The sequence below is a fragment of the Psittacula echo genome, assembly GCF_963264785.1.
Source record: "Psittacula echo genome assembly, chromosome: 14".
Taxonomy (NCBI): Eukaryota; Metazoa; Chordata; class Aves; order Psittaciformes; family Psittacidae; genus Psittacula; species Psittacula echo.
In genome coordinates, this window is record NC_137750.1 from 4,499,667 (window position 1) to 4,522,952 (window position 23,286).

The 23,286-nt window shown below is 56.2% G+C and overlaps 1 protein-coding gene across 2 annotated transcripts; it reads left to right on the plus strand.

Annotated features, from left to right (window-relative positions):
- Positions 1-50: 50 nt before the first annotated feature.
- ARSG (arylsulfatase G) lies at positions 51-23,136 on the plus strand. 2 transcript variants are annotated; one of them, XM_080629734.1, is made up of 14 exons: positions 51-277; positions 362-446; positions 4,688-5,425; positions 5,757-5,944; positions 6,749-6,796; positions 6,875-6,986; positions 7,278-7,415; positions 10,052-10,239; positions 10,783-10,863; positions 13,729-13,837; positions 18,221-18,341; positions 21,703-21,793; positions 22,094-22,221; positions 22,295-23,136. In XM_080629734.1, the coding sequence occupies exons 3-14, from the start codon at positions 5,223-5,225 to the stop codon at positions 22,316-22,318; spliced, it is 1,431 nt and encodes a 476-aa protein (XP_080485860.1). In that variant the 5' UTR covers positions 51-277; positions 362-446; positions 4,688-5,222; the 3' UTR covers positions 22,319-23,136. The 2 variants fall into 2 exon arrangements, with proteins under 2 accessions (XP_080485860.1, XP_080485859.1); XM_080629733.1 differs by having other exon boundaries at positions 22,094-23,136.
- Positions 23,137-23,286: the final 150 nt, after the last annotated feature.

The following is a 23,286-nucleotide window of genomic DNA, read 5'->3' on the forward strand; positions in this document are numbered from 1 at the left end:
CCCCGGCCCGCCCCGCACGGGCACGGACACGGACACCCGGCACCTGCCCGAGCGGCACCGGCCCTGCCCGGCCCCGGGCGCTGCGGGGCTCCGCCGGTTCGGGGCACAGCGGGAGCGTCACATGCGGAGTGGGGGGAGCGCGGTCCTGGTGTGCGGGTTTGGGTCTCCCTGTGTCGGTTCCCGACACCCCCCCCACCCCCCGGGTTGGGATTTCAGAGTCGCTCCGGTTTGGTGCTGAAGTTTGCAGGCTTTTGTTCGCGGGAGCATGGAATTCCAGGTGGGAAGGAAAGGACAGGACCTCAGGGATCAGTTGGTCCAAGCTTTCTAGGCAAAGCATAACCTAAGCTGGATGTCCCAGCAGGCTGTGCAGACGGATCTGATCCGGCGCTTCTCTGCAGCGATTATTCCAATGGCAGAAAAGGCCTCGATCTCCCAATGGGAAAGGGGTAAGGGATGAGATTGTACAAGCTGGGGTGCGAGGAATATGTCTGCACTATCTATCCCCTTTGGGCAGCATGGCTGTGATCTGTGCATCCACAAGGGATGCAGTGCCAGGAGCATCCCAGGCTCACAGCAAAGCAAGCAGATGCCATCCTGTTTGTTGTGTGAGGTGCTGGGATGGGACAGGAGCTGATGGGATGGGGCTGAGCACACAGTGAATTCCTGAGTGCCGGTTCTGAGCTTGTCCCCTCCAGTCTCTGGTATCAGGGGCAGCACATGTTGAGTGTTTAGGGGAAAACATGTCCCTTGCATAGGGAGCCTAATTTATGGTTCAAACTGGAAGCAGGCGGCTCAGCACCTGTATGGATGGGGAGGAAGGGAGTGTTGGGGCAGACATCTGGTGCGGAGAGCACAGGGCAGGGATCCAGTGCCCAGTACGGCGGCTGGGACTAAAGCAATGAGAGCTTTAGGGTTTCCCCTAAATTCCCCTGAAATCAGTAAATAAGAGGAAAAAATGAGCAATGCTGTTTCCCAGCTCACTGCTATGGCTGCATCCCAGTGCTGGCCTCAATGTGCTGAGCATGGGTGGATGATGCCAGCGAGGTTTGGGAGCCCACAGGTCGTATCAGAGGGCTCCCGGAACATCCCTGCCCTTTGCTGGGTTAAAGTGGAACCGGGGGGTCTGGTTTGTATCCCTGGATAAATTACCCAGGTTAAACTGTCCTCACTTATACAGGGCTGCTGCATTTGATTTGGCACAAGTCTCTTCTCTTGGCTTCCTTCTTTGCTTGTCACAGTGTGAGTTGGTGGTGGGGCAGCGCAGGTGAGGGCAGCGGGCACTGCAAACTTCTGACAAGTCACTGATGGCTTTTGCTCCATAACTTGGAGCTTCCTCATAGCAAAGCTGGTTCAGTGGCCGCTGCCTCCCTCCTCCTCGCAGCGAGGTTTCAGCAGCTTCACCCCTTGCAGTCCCATCCTAAACAAGCTCAAATCCATGGGGAGCGATGGACACTGCACCTTTAGGGGGCCTCGTATCACCCCATCCTGCAGGAAACCCCGTCCTCCCATGGGTTATGCCTTTCAGGGCTGCAGATGAAGGGCAAGCACCTTGCCTGGCCTCCAGGAGCTGATATCCTGTTATATAAGGGAATGGGTCGCCCTCCGCAAGCTGCAATTCTTCCTGGCAGGGACAGTGCAAGTGGTTGTGGGACAACAAAAGAGGTTTGTGCCTCCAGGGGAGAAATAAGAATGCAAATATCTGTGGCATGAACAAGCAGAAGCGATTTACTCCTTGGTATTTCTTGTCAGGACTTTGCATCTGTCTCTGCTTCACCTTCTCATTCCTTCCCTTTGGGCTTTCCAAGTGCAATAAGGCTTTAGGAAGTGCCAGGGGCCCCATGGGAGGGACAGGGCTGAAAGCTGCAGCCTCTCCAACCCAGGGCTTCCCAGCTCTGCTCTAAAATCCCCTTTTCCCATCTTGTTTGCTCGCTCTGGGGGGGGATTTCCCCTGCTGCAGCTTGGTTTTGCGGAGGGTTTGGCTGTGTCTCAGCCAGAACACCCATTGTGGGTCCATTGTGGCAGCTGCTCGCACCGGGACGTGCTTCTCCATCGCGGGGCTGCTGCACCCGGTGCAGGAGTGCTCTGTAAACCAGAGTGAAGCAGAGCAAACGTCCTCGTAGTGGGCATAAATCAGCTTGGAACTGGAAAACAAGGGCGAGCTGCGAGCAGCAAAGGGAGCGCGGGCCCCTGCGTGCTGCTGCTGGCGGATGGCTCAGGGACTTCCAGTTCATTTGTCGTGCCGGGTTCGCCCGGCCCTGCTCGCATGTGTAATGTTTGCTGTGCAGGAGCAGCGAGATGGGTGAAAAACATTCCCCCGTCTCAGGGGTTGGCAGGAGTCCTGCTCGGGCTGCAGGAGTGTGTTTTTGTCCGTGCTGCTTCACCCGGCGAGGGGAACTCGCACAGACTATTCCAGTCAAAAAGCCTTTTCCTGGAACGAAGTCTTGACTGCGCTCAGGGCATTGTCAGGACGGTCGTACCGGGAACAGAGCTTTGCTGGTAAACATGAGGGGGGCCTAATGGGGCAGAAACAGAGCTCGTGGCTCCTCTGCCCCGTCAACAAACCCTTCACAAGGCACCTGCTGCCTTTTGCTGTGCTGGAATCAGAAACAGAACGTGTATGTGGTCGATGGGAACACAAAACGTAGGTTGTGTTTATACCCTCTAAGAGCCTGGATATGCCTCCATCCATCCCCTCCAGGCTGGGCATCCCATGGTGGGGTTGGGGTCAGCACCATCAGCCACACCGTGGGGACATGTCCCCATCCTGTATCACTCAGCAGCCATAGGGTCAGCTTGAGCCATTGCTCCTGCTTCCTGCCTCAGTTTCCCTGCACAAGAGGCAACACTGGGAGCCCCCAGAAGTGATCCTGGGATAACAGTGGGTGTTTTCAGTTTGAATTCCTCATCCCTTGCTGTGTTCTTATCTCTCAGCCGGGATAGGGGATGCCGGCTGGGCTTCTGGCAGGAGAACAGGGCTGCTGGAGCGGCTTTGGGCTGGAGATCAGAGCTGGGACACCCTGGGTGCTGGTGGGGGAGCGGGTGTGCTTCAAAAGGCATCAGGTTCTCCTGTGCTCTGCTGCTACTTTGCTCTCCAGGCAGGCGTGAAAATGTGAAAGAATGTGGAAAATGTGAAAACGATCAAGCTGGCCCCAAGATTTGTGAACTTCTGGTTAATGTGTAATAAATACACGACAGATACTCCCAGTGCAGGGCAGGTGAGCGCGGCCGCTCCATGGTGGTACAGCCGGTGGCATCCCGGAGCAAGGAGGCATCTCCCATCCTCAGCCCTGAGGCCAGCCTGAGCAGGCTCTGGGACTTGTCTAAACTGGTTTATCTGGTTCTGACTTATCCTTGTCCTTCTGTGAAGCACCTTGTTTGCCTTGCAGAAACGCACTTTGTGTTATTTGTTTAGGTTTGGTTTCATTCCTCCTTGGTGCTATGAAACCCAAGTTCACAGCGCCCAGCCCGAGCGATGCCGGTGCTCGCAGCCCAGCACCGGTTACCCAAGGCCTTTGCCGTGGTTCCTGGCTGGGATTCTGCCCAGGGAGCATCAGCACCGGTGCAGTGTTTCCTGCTTGGCACCAAGTGATGTGCTGCAATACCCGTGTTCCATCCGTAGTCTGCCTGGGGGAATCTCTTCTGAGTCACTTGTTCTCTTTGTAAAGAGGTGGTGGATAAGAGCTGCATTTACAAAGCTATAGGGGAGCAGAGATGCTGATGTGGTGGTGAGGGGCACTGGGGCTCATCCTATGGAGTTTACCACAACCAGGCTGGCACAGCCTGGACTCATCCAGGAACTGGAAATGGAAAGGGTCAGAGCAGTGCCTCTGCCAAGGAGTTAGAAGGGAGGACCCTGCAGTTGATGCCAACCCTCGTGCCCTGCTGGGTTTGGACATGCTGTGCATGAGGAGGGTTCTGCAGGAGCACAGCAAGAGCTGTACCAGCACGTCCTGCTTTCCAGGGGCCGTGTTCCCTTCAAATGGCCTCTGAGCATCAGAGATCAAGAAGTTTTGTCTGATGCTAATGCATAAATTTCAGCCCTGGATGACTTTCCCTGTAATTTAGAGAGAAGACAGTGTCCTCTGCAGATGGTTTTGGTTGGTTTTGTTAGGAGGTCATCCTGGCGCTCCTCTCCAATGTAAAGGGAAAGGGCAGAGGTTTGTGGGTGAACGTGGGTTCAGCTCTCCTGAGCTTCGCTTGCTTTCTCTGGGTGGCTGCAGGTGCTGATGGGGGGTCCCTGATGCATGTGGCATGGGATGGGGCCCGGCATGATTCTGCATGGAGAATCCCACCACATCCCACCCCTGTTAATCAACGTACCCAGAGCTTCAGGGCCCTCGAATGGAAGTTTATAAACTGATGCTCTGGGGTATGAATTATGAGTGGAGCCACATCCTGATCACTGCAGTGTTACACTGACAGTCCTGAAGCTGCTGATCTGAGTGACAGCACAAAGCTTTCAGCAATGTGAGCAGAGAAACATGCGAATAATTTCCTTTGCCAGCCTTAAGGAATGAGCTTCAGGAGCTTGTCAGTTGTTACAGATGAAGGCAAGGTCCTGAGCAGTCCCTGTGTGGTGCTGTGCAGCTTTAAGGGCAAAGTCTCAGTATATGGGTACAATGTTCTGCCCTGGGCTGGGTACAGGAGCACCAGCAGGTCCTGATGGGGTCTTGTTGCTATTGGACAGGGGCTGCTGCAGCCATGCAAGGTGAAGGATGCACCGACAGTCACCAGCAGAGCCACAGCGGTTATTTATCCACCTAAAGCAAGAGAGGATGGTGCTTCCATGAGCTGAGGAGCACAGCCTGCAGGGAAGAGCCGTGTGTTGGACACAAACACAGGGAGAGGAGCTGCTGCCGCAGATCGAGCACGCTTCTGGAGGGGAAAACACTGCTTGGGTTTGATGCCTAATTAGATATTTACCAGGAAGGAAGGGGAGTTAAAAATAGGGTGACAGTGACTTCAAGGGCTGGTTTTGACTTCTAAGAATAACACCTTTGCTAGCACCGATTGCAGGAACATCAGCTGGTGTGAAAGACAGAGGAGATGCTGCAGCTCCGTCTGTAGCCAAGGCACCAAACCCAGACCTCCAGACCCCGGCCTGGCCTCATAGGAGCATCCAAGAAAGAGACGTTTGCATCTCTGTGCCCGTGGGGCAACTGCATCCACAGGGACACAGCGGAGGGACTTCGGGGAAGACAAAGCCACCGGTGCCCCAAGTGATGTTTGGCACCATGGGGACCCCATGGGCAGTGCTGGTGCTGGCCATGGCGCTGGTGGGACTCTGGGCTCCTTGTGCCGCATACAAGCAGCCCAACTTCATTGTCATCCTGGCGGATGATGTGGGCTGGGGGGATCTGGGGGCCAACTGGGCAGAGACAAAGGAGACCCCGCATTTGGATGAGTTGGCTGCTGAGGGGACAAGGTAACGTCTGTTCCCCCTGCCTGGTTCTCTCCCAAGCATCCCTGGTTAATCTGTCCTGCAGCAAAGGGGAATTCAGTCCTGTGGGACTGGCAGGCAAAGGGATTTCATTGGCCTGGTTTTGGGTGCGTGGGGAGGGCAGCGCAAGAGTGGTACCCGTGGTACCTTGTGGTATCTTGGGGAGCGTGGGTCCATCCATCCCCACTGGGACTTGCAGGCATCATCCCCTGCTCCAGACCTTCATCCCTGGGGATGTATGCAGGGAAGCAGGGAAGCAGAGGGCAGGGCTGGACCATGCAGGAGCTTGTGAATGAAGGGTCCTTCCATTTTCCAGGTTCGTGGATTTCCATTCGGCTGCATCCACGTGCTCCCCGTCCCGCGCCTCGCTGCTCACGGGGCGCCTTGGCGCACGCAATGGGGTGACCCACAACTTCGCTGTCACGTCGGTTGGTGGCCTCCCCCTGAATGAGACCACCCTGGCCGAGGTCCTGCGGGGGGCCGGGTACAGCACGGGGGCCATAGGTAACACCAGTCATGGCGAGGGGCATCTGGGGTGGGAGATAGCAGGGGGATGAAGATGCTCGTGTCCATCCCTTGTGGAGGACGGACTGCAGGTAGTTAGGTGCAACACTGGCCGTTCCAGGGAAGTCTAAAGGATCATGTTCTTAATTTTCAAACCCATTACCTGAAATTCTGGCCCTTCCCTGTTCTCAGTTGGAGCTCCAAGTGCTTCACCTCACAAGGAGTGCACCGGGTTTTCCTTAGCAAACATGACCGTGCACAGCAGCAATTCCATCCCGCATCCCATGTGATGCTGCTGGTGCTGGTTGGCAGCATGGTTCCAGTGTGGTTGGTGCTGGTGGCCCCATGGCTTTGGGCACCCTCCCATCACCATGGGTCCCCCCCAGCCCATGGAAGACCTTTGTACCTGGCAGAAAAGCCCTTAGATTCTCCTTTCCCCCATAGTTTTTTGCAGTTCTCCCTTTTGGATCTGTGCACTCAGCGGGAGTAAGTGTGTGCTGGAGGTCAGAGGATGAAGCTGGTTGTTGGTGAGGGGTTAGGAAATCATCTCCTCTGAACACAAACACATGAAAGAGTCTTTTAAGGCTGGAAACAGTCAATTTGCACAGGCACGAGATACCTTGTGCATTCCTTGTGGGCTCCTGCAAAGAAAAGAAGGCATTCTGGAAACGCAGCCAGCACAAACAAGGAGCCTTTCTTGTTGCTAGATTAAAGCCCCCAGGGCTGCGGGCACCTCGTGGGTGATGGCTGGTGGAGGCTGTAGCTGTGTTAACCCCTGAAGTGATGTTCTGTGGCTTCCTGCAGGCAAATGGCACCTGGGTCACCACGGCCACCATCACCCCAGCTTCCGCGGTAAGGACTGTGCCAGCGGGATGAGCTGAGCGCCCCGTGGTCACATTGTCCCTGCTGACACCCTCACTTGCTCCTCAGGCTTCGATTACTACTTCGGGATCCCCTATAGCCATGACATGGGCTGCACGGACACCCCTGGGTACAACCGCCCACCCTGCCCACCCTGCCCACGGCACGGCTCCCTTGCCAGGTATGGGACATGGTGGGGATTGAGTGCTGGCACTGGCATGTGGGTGTTTGCATCCACTGTGGTCACTTCCCCTTATGCTCCATGCACCCAGTTTCCCCCTGTGCACCCCACAGAAGGGTGCAGGTCCGGGAGGGGGGTCAGTCCCATGTGCCATGGGGACACACAGCAGCATCATCCCCTTTCTTGTTCCCTCTTGGCTCTCTGTAAAGCCAGGAGAGCATCCAGGCTCCGTGCCTGCTCCCACATGGATCCCTGCTCCAGTGATGAGTGTGAGGGGTTTCTTCCCAGCAGGGTGGCGAGGAAGGATTGTTACATGGAGGTCGCCCTTCCTCTCTTTGGGAACACCACCATCATCCAGCAGCCCGTCAACCTCAGCAACCTGGCAGAGCGCTATGCGGAGGAGGCTGCACAGTTCATCCATAGGGCAAGGTAAGATGCCACCAACCATACCAGGGAATGGGTGATGCTCTGTGGTTCTTTGGGAGCAGATCTGGGGTTTCCATGGCTCGGCTTCCCAGCCTGCTGACAGAGGGAGAAGCCACCAAGGCTGTCACCAGTGTCCTGCAGGGCTCACTACGGAAGCCTTTTGGTGCATCTCCTCTAAAGGGATGACGTGTTTTTAAAGCCACCATTTACAAGGAAGGTCAAAGCCTTTGAGCTGGGCTCAAAGGACTCCTGGGAGTAAAGTGCAATGAGATCCATGTGAGTAGGGATGGAAATGCTTCAGCCCATCCATCCATCCACCCACCCACCCACCCATCCATCCATCCATCCATCCACCCGTCCGTCCGTCCGTCCATCCGTCCGTCCATCCATCCATCCGTCCATCCATCCATCCATCCGTCCATCCATCCATCCATTCATCCATCCATCCATCCCTCTATCTTTCAGTGGTACAGGGCAAGGTGGCAGCGGGACACTTCTGCTGGGTGGTGAAGATGCCTCTGTGGATGGGAGATGCTGGCAGGGAAGCAGGCACTGAATGTGTACCCATGGCAGCAGGACCAGAACAGCATTAGGGATGTTTAAATCTGCCCCATATGTGGGGTTTAATCCATTTTGAGGATAAAGTGCTCTGGGATCTCTGTGCTTCAGGATCTGCCTTTCCCAGGGACACAATGAGCCCGGACAAGCCCTTCCCTAAGGGGCAGAGTGTCTCTTCTCAGAGACAAGGACCCGAAGCCCTGCTGATGGGTTGTGTAATTTTAATCCTTATTATCAGAGATTATGAGCTGTGACTTTGCAGAACGCCTCCTTGCAGCACCAGGAGGGGCAGAGCTGCCGGGCAGCTGTGTCTGAGCACATCCTGCGCCTGCATCCCAGGATAACACAGACCTGGAGAGCTACAAGGGCTGGGGTCCTGCAGGGGTGCTTGGGGAAAGGCTCATGTAAATGGGACAGGGCAGGGAAATGGCTCTTTATAAGCCTTGGCCCTGTTTTGCACACACAGTACCTCTAATTTATCCCTTTGGGTATCAAGAATCAGCCACACGGTCAGGATTTGTGCCTGTAACAGGGCTGGAGGGTACCCAGGCACCAGTGGTCCCTCCTTCCATGCACACCTCCATCCCTGCGGGCTGGGCGGATGCTCCCAGGCTGTGAAACCAAGCGCGTGAGCTCCGGGTTAATAGGAACAACCTTTAAACTCCCAGCAGTATTTGGGGGTTATCTGCGTTCATGGAGAACAGGATTAAGCAGGTGCCTGCCTTTTCTCTCCGTCTCTTTGATAGCTTATTCCAGTTTCCCTCTGCCTGACTCACTCATTACAGGGCAACAAAAGACGCCGGATTTGTCATCTCGGTGTTTTTCTAACCAGTCGTGTCGGGGTTGGTGGTGAGGTTTGGCTCCTCTCGGGATACTCAGAGTGCAGTGGATGTGGGAGCAAAGTCAGGGATGTTTGTTTGGAGTTATCAGTTAAATGTTTGCTTAAATTCAGGGAGAATTCCGAAATGTCGATGCTGGAAGCAAACGGGATGCTCAGGTGAATGAGCAGTCATGAGTCCCTCTGGATGCTGGAGTGGTGCTCCCAGAGGGAATCAGAACCAGTGGAAGCAGCTTTCCCTGCTCCAGGGTCTCTGGCATCCCTTGGGAAACAGGCATGCCACATCCCATGGGAAATAGTCACACCACATCCCATGGGAAATAGGCATGCCATATCCCACGGGAGATGGGAATGACACAGCAGTGATTTGCAAGGAGAGGGCATCAGCATCCCCTGAACCTCAGCATTCTGTATGGTGCTGGGGGGGGACACAGCCCTCCGCAGGGCTCCAGCACCACTGGGGAAGGATGCAGCAGCTTCAGCAGGATGGGATTTACTTTTTCCACCCCAGGTGGGTGACGGGTAAAGGAAGGAAATGCCACAGCACACGTTGGAGGGGCCCCGAAAGCTTTCTGGAGGCAGCGATGGGGCGGCCAGAGCCGGGATCCGGCCCCTCCTGCCGCGCGTCATCCCACCCTTCCCCTTGGAGGTCCCTGAGGAAGAGCGGGCCTCGTTGGAGGAGATAAATATAGCTGTAAACAAGAAAACAGGACATGTCCTGTGATGATTTAAACGCAAACAGGCAGCGGGGCAGAACGTGCTGCGCTCCCTGTCCCGGGCTGCGCTCGGGGTCGGTGTGAGCATCCTTCTGCTGCTCATCCTCTGCTGAAACCACTGCGGGGGCCAAGTGCTTGCTGCGGAGGGGAAGGAAGGGCCAGAATGGACTCTGTGAGAGAGGGGAGGGAGGCGGGTGCCCCGACATAGGGTATTTGGCTGGTGGTTGATACAGAGATGGAGGAAGGGGAGAACATTCCAATCTGAGGACAGTTGGCAACGGGGAGACAAGGGAGAGGTTTAAGAGGTTTATGCTCACACTGAGCCAAACATCCCCACTGCAAGGGGAGCAGGTACCCACAGGGTTTGCTTTTTCCCCTTGGGAGCTGCAGCAGAGGCTGGGGTGGCTGCAGTGCTCCTGGGAGGAAAAGCCACCTCTCAGTGTCCCCAGGCTTGGTGTTGCCACCACCCTGGTGCCCTCCTGCCTCCCCAACCCATCTGAACATGCTCCCCTTTTCCCCCCGTGCAGTGACAGCGGACGCCCCTTCTTCCTGTACCTGGCACTGGCCCATATGCACGTCCCTTTGGGGGTCCCCCCTTCACCCTTTGCCTCGGGCATCTACGGAGCCTCCCTGAGCGAGATGGATGCTCTGGTGGGACGGATAAAGCGGGTCGCTGACAGCCATGGGAAGGGGAACACGCTCCTGTGGTTCACAGGTACAGCAGGAAACCAGGCCGTGGTGATGGGGAACAACGCTGGGCTGTGTGTGCTTGGGTGGCAGGGGCAGGATGTGTTTGTCCCCTGCCTGGGGCCATTGCATCGCAGGGTGATGCTGTAGCCGCTCAGCCGGGTCCCCACCCCGCCACCCCCTTGGGCTGCAGGGCTGGGCCTAATTAAACCACAAATCCTCATTCATTAAGAAGCCCAAATCCGCTCTGGCTGAGCAGCTCCTAATGAGAATGTCTCGCTCCTGACAACAGGAACCGCTCTGCTGCTCATTAACACCCAGAGCTGGTGGCAGCCCTGTCCCCCCTCCATATGCCCCAGCTCCTCTCCAGCTCCTCACCCAGGGCTTGGGCAGCCCTGGCCCTTGAGAATGAACTGCTAGATAGAAAGTAAATGAACCCATGGCATGGGAAAACATCACAGGGACGGGAGGAAGGGATGGAGGGTCACTTGTCCTCGCCCATTCCCATTGCGGAGCTGTTCCCTCTCTGGTCCCGGTGTTGCTCATATAGGGATGCGTCTTTCTCTTGCAGGTGACAATGGCCCTTGGGCACAGAAGTGTGAGCTGGCCGGACGCCTGGGGCCGTTCATAGGAGCCTGGCAGCAGCAGAGAGGTAACCTGGCAGCGTGGCCGGGGCTCCCTGTCCACATGGATGCTGCTCCACAAAGCCCCTCATTGCCCAACACAGGAGCAGTTCACCTCCCAGCCCTTCTTCTGGCTGACACCCCAGAAGACACCCCAAATTGTCCTCAAGACATATATATTCTTATGCATATATTCTTGTCATTCGAGCAGTCAAGTTTTCCCCTAAAACCACTGTTGTGGGAGCTTATCCCCTTCAGTCCTTGTTAACCCAGAGCTTGAAGTGAGTGGTTGCTGGTTTTGGAGCTGGGATGCTTTCACTACCCAAGCACCAGGATCTCACAGCCCCTATCCCGCATCCCATCCCGGCTGCCCTCCAGCACCACAGGCCTTTGCTTTCCTTTCTCCTCACCATTTTATTACTTCATATGTATATATAATATATATGTATGCAATTTTTCCCCTTGCCTTTCCTCCTCTTCCGGCCAAGCCATCTGCTCAGCGGGTTGGTCTCAGCCAGAGGCACGCATGAGTCAGGCGCTTCCCACTTCTGCTTGTGTTACGCGCTGTAAACGCGCGCCCGGCTCCGTTCCCCTCGGCCCGGGGTCAGCGGGGAGGGAGCCTCCTTCCTCCTCCGCTTCCTGACACCCAGGCGATGCAGCCGTGGCCGCTTCCCTGGGCAGACGCAGCCGCGGCGCTGGATCGCTTTCCCATTCCCAGAACCTTTTTCCTTCGGCTGTTCCCGGGATGAAATCCTAACCTTAGGGTTTTTTTTTCTCCTTAGTAAACAAACCCTGCTGATGACCTGGGTTGCTCTTGAGCAACCAACAGTCACAAGCTGGAGCAGATGGTACAAGCAGTCCAGCGTTTGGGAACAAAGCTGGGAAAACATGGCCCTTTTCCAGCCTCTCGCTGCCCTGCGAGAGCCCCTTGGCTGTGGCTGGCAGGGCACTGGAGCTGGCTGTAAATACCAATGGGCAGGGATGGCTTCTGAAGTGCCTCTGGCTGCTGTATGGGTGTTTTGAAAGCCAGCCCCGTGTCAGTGCTGCCGCTGGTGGGTCTGACACTGCAACACTGTGCTGGGGGATGCTCAGTCACTGCATCCCGAGGGGAAAAGCCCCTTGAGGAGCAGGCGAGGACGGGCTGCTCTGCACTCCATACATTCCACATAGCTTATACATATCTCATAGCTTGGCGTTTCCTTTAGGGTCCAACCCAAATTCCAGGGATGTTTTGCACTGATTTCGAGTGGTCACTGGAGCTGGGAGAGAGCAGCACGTCCCCTTCTCTGGCTGGGGAGGTTCCCATAGCCCCCAGCCCATCCCAAAACCCCATCTCCCACCTTAGGGACAAAATCCCAGCTAAGGGGGTGCTGGGATGGAGATGTTTTGGGGGATGTGATGCTCTGTGTGCTTTGAGGCAGGTCTGGGAGGGTCCAGACCTGGTGTCCCTGCACTGAGGACCTGTGGGAGTGGGAGCAGGACCAGGGGTTTCATGCCAGCATGGGAGTGCTCAGTTCAGCTTTCAATGCAGCTGCCTTGCAATGAGGTATTTAATGTACGTGCAGAGATGGGGACTGGTATTAACTGCTGTAATTGCTGTAACTTCCTGTGGTGTCTGAAGGCAGGGGAGGCACCTCACTCGCTTAAGCCACACGTGGTGCATGTTAGAAGCTCCATTACATTTCCAGTAGCCACAAGAGATCCCGGTGCTGGCTGTATCCCACTGCTCCAGGCCCGAAAGAGATGTTCATTAGGGTTAAAACAACCAAAGTTTGGGTGAGGAATGGGAAAGTTTGGGATGTGCAGCAGGACGGGCAGCAGGGTCAGGAAGCTTTTCCCTGGACTATTCCCAGTGCTGCTGGCTCCGCAGCATCGATGCTCTGGGAACATCAGCATCACTTGGGAGCGCAGGATCAGCCCAGGTGCCCGCAGTGATTCCTAAGGAGGCCCGGCCAGGCTGGGAATGGGCACAGGGACACAGCGGAGCAAAGGGACGTCGTCGCCTCTCTCTTGGCTCTGCCCGGAGGAAATGGCTTTGGGCGCGCGCCGTTGCCATGTGCACGCTGAAAGGCGGGAGGACAAAGGCTCTGCCTGGGAAGTTTGCTCCGTGAATCGGGTTGGGATGTTCTGTTTGCCCCATTCCCAGCCCCTTCCCCCCACAAAACTGCCTGGGGCCCTTTGGGCTATGGCCAAAGCAGAGGCTCTCTGGCACCCTTACACCAGTTTGGGTGGTCAGCACTCCTATTTCTATGCTCAGCATCCTCATTTTCTTGCTCAGTATCCCCGTTCCATTGCTCAGCATCTCAATGGAGGAAAGGACCAGGCAGCTTCCCCATGCCATGCAGCTCAAACACAGGGGCAGAGCAGTTTTGGGTGATGACAGGGAAATGACAGGGTAATTAACCATCAGGAGGGTTATCAGCAGGATGGTGGTTTTAATGAAGCAGGTTTCCAGCAGACTGGGGGGGCTGTTGGTGCTCTACCACACAGAGGGCACCTGCAAGAGCTGTTGAATCCCCTGGCATAAATTGCTCCATATTCTCACCTGACATCGGAAGTGGATGGAAATGTGGCTGCTCTGTCAGTTGGCTGCATTTCTCATCACTACTGGACAAACACAAAGCAGTGCCAAACCAGGCCCCTTTCCTTTCCCTTTCCCTATTTCCTATTCCTATTTCTATTTCCTATATTCCTTTTTCCTTTCCCTTTCCCTATTTACAGGGAGAACCCTGTAACTCCTCTCCCTCGCCTCACCCTCTACAGCAAAATCATCCTCCTTTGGGGTCATTTACTCCATCTCTGCTTCCAAGTAGCTCCTTTCCCAGGGAAGCTCCAGGGTTTTCCCATCACCTCCTGAACAGCAGGATGCTGAGCACTGCCCTTTTCTCTTGCAGGTGGGAGCTCAGCAAAGCAAACAACCTGGGAAGGAGGGCACCGCGTCCCAGCACTGGTGTATTGGCCTGGCCACATCCCTGCCAAGCGGACGAGCCGTGCCCTGCTCAGGTAAGAGCCCCATTGGGAAGGACCCAGCATCCATCCCCAAACCGGGACCTAGGTGATGACCTGGATTTTGGCTGCATCAGCTGCTTGTGCTGGTTATTGCCAGCCTTGTGCCAGGCTCTGTGCTTTTGTCCTCTCCCAAGCCTGTAAGACTTTAATGCTTCAGCAAAGAGGAGTTGAAAGGGCTTTTTGTGCAGCCCTGGATTGGCGTTGGGCTCCCTGTGCCTCCCGGCCGCGGTGGCCGAGTGCCTCCCGATAATTAAAAGATGACGATGTTCCCTCTCCCCACCAAGAAGCAGGCTCAGGCTTTGTGGTTTGTGAATGACTTTATGTGGAGGAGGGTGCGGTTGTGGGAAAGGCTGGATGGAGCGATGGAGCTTGCAGTCAGTGCAGGATGCGGCGGGGATGGCAGCGGAGGGGAAGGGATGCAGCCTCCTGCTCCTGGCCTCGCTGGAATGGGTGGCATGGAGGGGCCATTAGTGCAGCTCTGCTGCACCTCTGCATGCAGCAATTTGCACCTCTGCATGCTGCAGTTTGCACCTCTTCCTGCACCAATTGCATCATTCCCTTGCAGCACTTGTATCCCTCTTTACAGCCCTCCCTTGCAGCAAATGCAATGGGAATTGGGGGGCACAGCTAGAGGCAGTGAGGGGCGATGCTCTGTGCCCTTTTGGCTCTTGGAGCAGGCAAAGGTGGAGGTCAGGGTGGTGGGGCCATGGGTTGGGTGCTGGGAAAGAGTGTTCCAGCTGCTGGGAGCTGGTCCTGGCTGGTGGCCCCTCGGGGCATTGGGTGTTTCTAAGGTCCATGAGATAAGCTGGAGCCGTTTACTCCTTACATGGCTTGAGGGCAGCGCTGGGAGATGGGGTTTTGCAAGTGGGGGAAGGTTGGATCGTAAGCTGAGGTATGGGGAGCTCACAGCACCCATTGGGTGTCACCTCCAAACCCTTCCATGGTGGGTGGTGGATTGACCTCTGGAACATGGGGCAGAGCTGCCAATCCGCTTGGACAATGCAGAACCCCCATCCCCTGTCCCACCAGCCTCCTGCAGCCCTGCGCCAAGCCCAGCCCTTCCCTTTATCTCCTCACCCTTATTTCCTGCATTTCCCAGCTCCAGCCCAGCAGGTTGGACAGCTGGAATCCATAAACCTGCGGCAGCACGGGCTGTGCTGCACGTTGGGTGCTTGGAAAGTGGCTCTGTAGCTCCCCAGGAATCACAGTGCACCCAGTGTCCTCCGTGGCACAGCATTGCCATGGGTGGTACAGGGGGATGTCTGGGTGCCTGTTTGGGAGCCAGCCTGGGGACAACAGCAATGGCTCGTGCTCAGAAAGGTGTCACCATTGTGGTCCCGAACATGGCTTGAATTCTTGGACAGGGAATGCAGAGGGACATGGAGGGGATCATAGAGTCAGAATGGTTTGGGTTAAAGGGACCTTAAAGCTCATCCAGCTCCAACCCCTGCCACAGGCAGGGACCCCTTCCACTGGAGCAGCTTGCTCCAAGCCCCTGTGTCCAACCTGGCCTTGAGCACTGCCAGGGATGGGGCAGCCACAGCTTCTCTGGGCACCCTGTGCCAGCGCCTCAGCACCCTCACAGGGAAGAGCTTCTGCCTAAGAGCTCATCTCAGTCTCCCCTCTGGCAGGTTAAAGCCATTCCCCTTGGCCTGTCCCTGCAGGCCCTTGTCCAAAGCCCCTCTCCAGGTTTCCTGCAGCCCCTTTAGGCACTGGAGCTGCTCTAAGGTCTCCCTGGAGCTGAACAAGCCCAACTCTCTGAGGGACGTGAAAGGCAGGGACTGCTCAGTGCTCACAGCATGCCAGGGCATGTGGCTTTTCTCTGTGCTTAGGCACCCCTCAAAGAACAAGCATCTGAAATAGGGCGGTTGAAGACTCATCCCTCCAGCTGATGGGAAGACCAAGAACCTGGGATAAAGGGAATGAAATCAGTGCACAGACACAGCTGGGAGACCTCTGCATGCGAGGAGAAACCTCTGTGTGGTGGGATCCCTCGGGAGGGGCAGGATCTGGGCAAGGGCAGGGTTTAACTCCCTGCATGAGCTCCTTCTGCCCCTGAGGTTATGAAAACGCTGACACCGGGTCTGGAGAAGCGCCTGGCCAGGGCTGTGCCTTCGCAGCATCGCTTTGGTACAGGGAGCGGAGGGGTGAGTGAGGGTGAGCGTGCCCTGGGGCCAGCGCTCGGCGCTGATGCAATGCCCTGGACCTGCACCTGCACGCTGGTTTCTGCAGGAAGCTGCCTCGTCAGCCCTTTTAAAGCACAGTTAATTGTCGGAGCCGCGCTGCTGCCCTTCCCTGTCCCGACCCAAAGTAGGGCATGGAAGAAATAGGTCAGTGGAGGAGTGAATTGCACCAGCGTGGCTGGGCAGGTTGGGCAGGCGGGGATGTGTGTGGGCACTGCTGGTTCAGCTGCCTGCTGCTGCCTGCAGCTCCTCACTGCCGGGCAGGGCAGCGTTAGTGCCAGGGATGCTCATCCCAGCTCAGCCCTCCGGCAGCGGGCAGGGAGCTGCCTGTCCCTGGCTGCTCCCAGACTCTTTTCCCTCCATGCTCAGGGCTGTAGCAGGATTGGAGTGAGATTTAAGCCTTTCTTGGCCAGGGCAGGGGTTGGCAGCGTGGCTTCCCCTCTCCCTGCACACACGGCTTCAGGATGTGCCTTCTGCCGGAGTGTTTGATGCTAACTTTGACTAAAATCTGATCTTTTTCATGCCTTTTTCCATTGGTTCTATCTGCCCATGGCCAGGGGGATCTTCACCTACGATTGCCCTCAATTATGTTCTCCCACCTCTGTTTCTAGCAGTCCCATCCCATGGGTTGAGGCTCCTTGGTCCACACACACCATGCCGAGGGCCAGATGCTGATGGTGCTGAGCACCCCAGGGCCAGCACACGCTGATCATGGTCTGCCGTGGGCTGTGATTTGGGTGTCCCTAGGCTGACCTCGGCGAGGTGCTGGCCGGGATGTGCCCTGCCTTGGGCCCAGCAGGGAGCCAGAATTCCTTCGGCTCCGCGAGCGCCGTACCGGGGCTGCCGCTCCGCAGTGTTTGTGCTTATTGTTCCCTCCGTCTCTTAGCAGCTAAATGGAAACTCATTGAATGGGGGCCCTTATCCCAAGCTCTTTCCTCTCCCTGCTCACGGAGCCACCAGCACACACCGGGCAGGACAAATGCAGTGGCAGGACCACGGCAGCACCCTGAGGTCCTCAAGTTGAGGGATCTGGGGCTTTCACCTCCTCCAGCTACTGGGGCAAGCAGCTGACCCCTCCGAGCTGCTGGCACAAGGGGTTTGCAGCCAGAGGGATGCGGGCTGAGTTCCTGTTGGATGCTCAGCACTGGGATGAGGGCTGCATCCCTGCTGGATGCTCAGCACCAGCTCATCATCCCCGTGCCATGGGGATGGCAGCGCTGGGATGTGGCACTTGGCCATGCTGATGTCCCCTGGCCCATGGGACACCCCTGGTGTGTGTGGCTCTGTTTTAGAGGTGTGGAGTCACCCTGTGTCTATGAGAGGGAGAGATGTGCTCATGCAGCGGTGATGAGTTGGACACTTGCGCATCACAGCAGGATGATGGCGAGAGTCAGACATGAGGGGCTGTGAGCATCCTGTCCCACCCCAGCAGTGACTGTGCTCGACCCACAGCCCCTCCATGCCATGGGGATGTGCAGGATAGTGAGGAATTGCCATGTCCAGGCTCCATCCCCAGAGCCACAGGCAGCAGGCGGGAGAGCAGAGACTGTCCCTCTGCATCCCTTTGGACCCAGAGGGATACAGCATCACCCGCTCCTTCCCTGCATCCCTCCGGATTGGGAAGTGACCGATGCTGAGCCCTGAGTGCTGGGTTTGTGGCTTAGGCCCCTGGCGAACCGAGGAGGTGGAAATGCTGACGGGTGCACACCGAACAGCACCGCTCTCATGTTCCACCCTGCCTGCTCGGCTCGTGCAGAAGCGAGACCACATTAAACTGAGGCCACGGGATCTGCTGCCGTTGGCGTCAAAAGTCCCTGTGCCAGCGCTTTCTCTGGAGGGTGACCCCACTGCTGTCCCATAGGGATACGGGGGGGGGATATGGGGACAAGGGGGGGCTGCTCCTGCCCTGCGGGTGCGCGATTTGCCGGGCACAGGGAGCAGCAGATCCTGGCTGAACCCGCAGCTCCTGGCGAGCAGCCGTTGCCGGGGCGGGAGGTGAGTGATGTGAGTGCTGCCAGGGCCCAGCGCTGCTCGGAGCCGGGTTTAACCTCTTCTGCTCTTGGGATGGGTGCTGAGAAGCTGCTTCCCCTCCAAAGCACTCCCCTGTTACAGTGCCTTGAGTGCCCGGGGGGGGTTGGGAGGATGCTGTGGGGATCTTTGGTCCTTGCTCTGAGGGTGCCACCTCTTTCCGCAGCGCTCTGGACATCTTCCCCACGCTGGTGGCTCTGGCTGGGGCTGCGCTTCCCCCAGACAGGCGCTTCGATGGCTTGGATGTGTCCCCGGTGCTCTTTGGGTGGTCGGATGTGGGGCACAAGGTAAGGCAGAGACACCCCTTGGTGCCATCCCACTGCTGACAATAGATCCCATCGCCTCGGAGCTCACACAGGTAAATGGGGATGTGCTGGGTCATGGGAGCATCATCCCCCTGGCTTGGTTGAGGATGATGGCCAGACACAGGTGAGTGCTGTACCAGGATTTAGGGTACCAGGGTAAAAGGGCTTTTGGATTAACTAAGATTTATGCTTTGCTCATAAACCTGGGATTACAGGTAAGAACAACAGCTCAGTGTGCCTGCCTGTGCCTGCTGTCCCAGGGCTGCCATCCGGGGGGATGCTTGGGCTTGCCTGCACCCAGAAGGTGAATCTGTGGGAAAGAGAAGATTCCAGGGGCTCAGACCTGGTTGTACCCACTTTATTTATCACATTTTATATGCCTATAAGGAAGTCCTCCTTCTCCCAGCTCCTTGTTATCACTGACGTTGAAGCGGGGCAGCATGTCCTGTACCCTGCAGCTCTCTGTACAATAGGAGCTGCTGACAGTTCGCAGAACAAATGGTGATGCTCTTGTCAGGGTGGCACAGGATTGGTGCAGAACCAAAGGAAAAAGGGTAAAAACCGCAGTGACTTTAATAGCAGCCCCATAGATAAAGCCTGAGTTTGCTTTTCAAGTCCACCCTCCCGCGAGCACCACGAGCCAGCTCCCAGCGGGGGTCCTGGATTTGCTTTCTGTGTCCATCAGGGGTTTGGTATTTGCTTCTTATTTATGGAACCCTCCGATGAACCATGAGGGAAAGCAGGGAAGCGGATGGGATACGGCCAGCGGGCTCCGCTGTGCTCCTCACCATTAACCCTCTTCTGCTGCGGATGTGGTGCTGGAATGGGGTTTGCTGGGAATGATAGGTTTTGGGGAATGATGGGTTGCTGGAAGCAATGGTTTGCTGGGTGTCAGAACAAAGGGATACGAGCCCGTGCTAGCCATTCCATCATGTTTCAGACCAAGGAATGAAGCCTTGAGCTGTGATGCACCACCCCGGCTTCCTCAGCATCACCCCAGCCTGGCACTCTTTGGGGGTGATCTATGCTGCAATCAGGGCTGAATTAACCCCTGTGGAGCTGAGAGCTGCTGGGCACAGCAGGGTTGTTCCTGCCCATCCCATCAGCATGAACAGGGGATGGATCCAGGGATGGGGTGACCTTCGGGGATACACAGAGCACCCACTGGCTCCATCTCCATGTGGTGATGGCCAGCAAGCTTGTCCCTGCTCCATCCCCTCTTGGCTTTCATCTCCTGCTTGCAAGCACTGGTAGCAGCCCCCCCTTTGGTGTTACAGGGTTTTCCTTGTCACAAATCCTCCCCAAAGCAATTCCTGTGCTCATCCCACCCCTCAACAGCCTCTTCCCTAACTGGGATCTCTTGGGATAAAGCAGTGTAACCCTGCTCAGTGTCCCTGCTCGCTCCGCACCAGCGCAGCCTGTGATGGGGCTGGGGTGACACCGAGGTCCTGTCCTGAGCAAGGCTGTTTGCAATGAAAACAAACACATCCCAGAATGTGTCAAGGGTACGAGTGTCACACAAATACGCTCTTTCCATGAGCTTCATGGCAGAGGGGGGTGTGCAAACAGCTCAGAGCCCAGACAGGGGTTTTCTGGGGAGAAAAGGCCTTTTTCTCCCTCTTCTATGTTTCTGTTAAAATAACAAAGTCAGGGATCAATAGAGGTGTTGCAGACCTGGGAATGTTCCTTGAAAGGGCTCAAGCGAAAGCAGCTCCTTAATGATGCTGTAAATTAGAATAGATTTGCTTAGCATGGGGCTTTGTGAGGCAGGTTTAGGAACGTGCGTGGTGGTGGTGAAGGTTTGAGTGCCTTTACACCGAGATGGCAGCGTCCCAGCTGTGCTGCTAAAGGTGTAGGCACAGCTTTAGGGCTGGAAGCAGGATTGGTTCAGTTCCTGGTACCTTCATGGGCACTTAGTATTTGCTGATTGCTGCTTTGAAGCTGTTTCATTCCAACCCAGGAGTGTCAGTGTGAGGGGATTCTGTAGCAGGATTCTGCACCACCTCCTCCACTTTACAGCCTTCGTTTTTAACCCTAAACCATGATTTTTAAACCAAATTCCAGAAGGTGATCTTTTGGTTAATTTACCTGCAATGGACGTGATAAAGGAAGCAGAAAGCATTTGGAAATCATCCCCCATCCTAAAACCTGGCATTTCTTGGGGAGGTACCAACCAGCCCCCAAGCCGATAGCACAAGGGGCAATGGGTTTAAGCTTGAAGAGGGGAAGTTCAGGTTGGATATAAGGAAGAAGCTCTTCTCTGTGAGGGTGCTGAGGCACTGGCACAGGGTGCCCAGAGAAGCTGTGGCTGCCCCATCCCTGGCAGCATTCAAGGACAGAGCCTTGGGTGACATGGTCTGGTGTGAGGTGTCCCTGCCCATGGCAGGGGTTGGAGCTGGATGAGCTTTAAGGTCCTTTCCAACCCAGCCCATCCTATGATGCTATGGACATGCCGGGCACCTGCTAAGGCATCAGTGCAGGCCGAGCGCTGCTCCTGAGCTTGGCCCCTCCATCTGCAGCAGATGGTTCTCATTTTTAACACAGTGGAAATTTCTTGAATCACTTTTAAGCTCAATTCCCAGGGAGGAAACCTCGAGTGACTCAGCCCTCGGTGAAGCCATTGGCTCCGCAGCAGATCCTATCCGATGGAGGAGCCCGCCGAACCGTCCAGCTCACTTGTCTTCCCGCTGCCCTGTGCCAAAGCAGTTGTCCTGCACGGATCAAGTGTCCTAAATACCGAAAGGGAGGGATTTAACCCACCCTTCCCTTCTTCTTCCCTTCCTCCTCAGCCCCATTCCCTGTTGTTAGGGAAGGGAGCGCTCACACAGCGGGGTGAGTCAGTGGTGGGATGCTGGACCGGGAGCGATGTTCCAGCACCTCACCTACCCATTGCATGAGCTCACCCTCAGCTTGGGGCTTGCTGCTGGCCCCAGGCAGGGATCTGGCTCCCTTAGATGTCCCTGCCATTAACTGAGCTGTGAGCATCGAGGAGACGGGTGTCTCCTTGGCATGGGGCAGTGGTGGTGACACAGAGAACATCCTGGCTCCGAAATGCTCTGTCCTGCACTGCTGAAAGCTCCCACACCTTTGTGATCACTTTATTACAGTGGAATTGGTCTGGGGAGGTGAATTCAAAGGGTCCTGTGTGCAGGGACAGGTCGGCACAGGGAGATGCTGCCATTTCCCAGTGCCTTTCTGCTGTTCCCCCTCCCTTCAGCAACCAAATCTCAGGAGTTAAATGGTGTTTAAATGTGTGCATGGATGGGATGTGGTGTGTCTGGGTCTTACAGAGCAGTTTTCACTCTGCAGTGAGCTGATGGGCCCTTTTCTGTTCTTCCTGCAGGTTCTGCTCCATCCCAACAGCGGGGCAGCTGGGAAGGATGGTGGGATAGAGGCGCTGCGGCTGGCTCAGTACAAGGCCTTTTACACCACAGGTACCGGGGCCTTTTATTGATCATAGTCTGGGAAAAAGCTTGTGGAATTCTTGGTTCCCTGCAGATACAGGTAAAAACCAACTCAGGTTAATTCAAGAGCAAACCCAGTGAGGACTAAGTATGTGTTCACCTGTATCTGCACGATGGCTTTGCAGCCTCAGGAGCATGCCTGGACTAGCAGCAGGACCCGGGCTCCCAAAGCTGGACGTGGTGGGACTGGGCCATCACAGACGGATGAGGAACACCAAGGTGATCCCTGGGCAGTGGGGACTCAGTGTTTTCCTCTCACTTCCTCCCTAGGAGGAGCACTGGCTTGCGATGGGAGCACTGGGCCGGCTGAGCATCACCAGCCACCCCTCATTTTCAATCTGGATCGCGATATCCAGGAGCAGGAGCCTTTGGATGTGGCATCCAGAGAGTACGAGGAGGTGCTGCCTGCGATCAGCAGGGCTTACACCCAGGCTCTGGAGGACATTGCAACAGACAACGTCTCGGTTGCAGATTACTCCAAAGACCCGGCTGTGACTCCCTGCTGCGACCCGCAGCACGTGGCCTGTCGGTGCCACGCACCCGGAGCTCACAGGGCCGTGCTGGACCATCGCATGGAGGGAACAACAGCGCGACTCGTGTGCCTCTAAGTGAGTGATTGCTCCGGCTGCTCCTCTCCTGAGCCTGGTGATCGGGAATGTCGTGGCTCCAGGCTGCAGGTTGGCCACTGAGAGGGATGAGGCTGCGGTCCCCTTTGCTCTGTGCGATGCAGCAGGGAGGTGAGTTGTGGCTCTGTGTGAGCAGCACTGTCACCCCATGGGATAGGGCACTGCTGTACCTGGTGGCTCTGAGCACATGGACAGAGACAGGCTTTTTGTAGGGCTCTTTAGCTGAGGAAGAGCCAGGTCTTGGATTAGAGCTCCCTTCTGGGAGAGCTGGCTTTAGGACAGAATTCCTCTGGGAAATTCTCTTGGCTTCCCTCCAGAACGGACCTTACAGGAGCAGCTGATGGGAGCACAACGTTCCCTCCTTCTGGTGCTGAGACCCTCAAGTCCATTGGCTTAAGAGAGAAAATTCCTGGCGGGCACAAGGTGAATGCTCTGGGAAACAGAGCATCAACCCCAAGTGAGGTTCATTAATGGGGGTATCTTAAAGACCCAAGTGTAACAGAAGGAAGGCCCGGGGCTCCCCTTAGTGCTACCCTCCTCATGGGCAATGCCAGGGTTGCAGGTGGGGGGAAGCAGCTGTTACAGGGCCATTCTGGGCAGATGCAAAGGCAAACTCGAAGGTGCAACTGAAACCTAAGAAACCACAGGGACTGCTCAGCAGCTGAGAGGGTTTTCTGCAGCAATTTTGGGCTCTGATTTACATACCCACATCTCTCTTTGGACAAGCCATGGACTGGTCGTGGACTGGGCTTGGTGCTGGAGCTGCATCCATCACCAGCCCCCCAAACCCACTCTCCACTCATAGCATTAATCAAGACTGACATCTTTAGGGCCCCA

What these genes read in the sequence shown, in the direction of transcription:
- ARSG (XM_080629733.1), top strand. Translation starts at nt 5,223, where the DNA reads ATGTTTGGCACCATGGGGACCCCATGGGCAGTGCTGGTGCTGGCCATG. An exon ending in CCATCACCCCAGCTTCCGCG is followed by an intron (nt 6,797 to 6,874) that starts GTAAGGACTGTG and finishes CTTGCTCCTCAG; the next exon opens with GCTTCGATTACTACTTCGGG. An exon ending in CAGTTCATCCATAGGGCAAG is followed by an intron (nt 7,416 to 10,051) that starts GTAAGATGCCAC and finishes CCCCCCGTGCAG; the next exon opens with TGACAGCGGACGCCCCTTCT.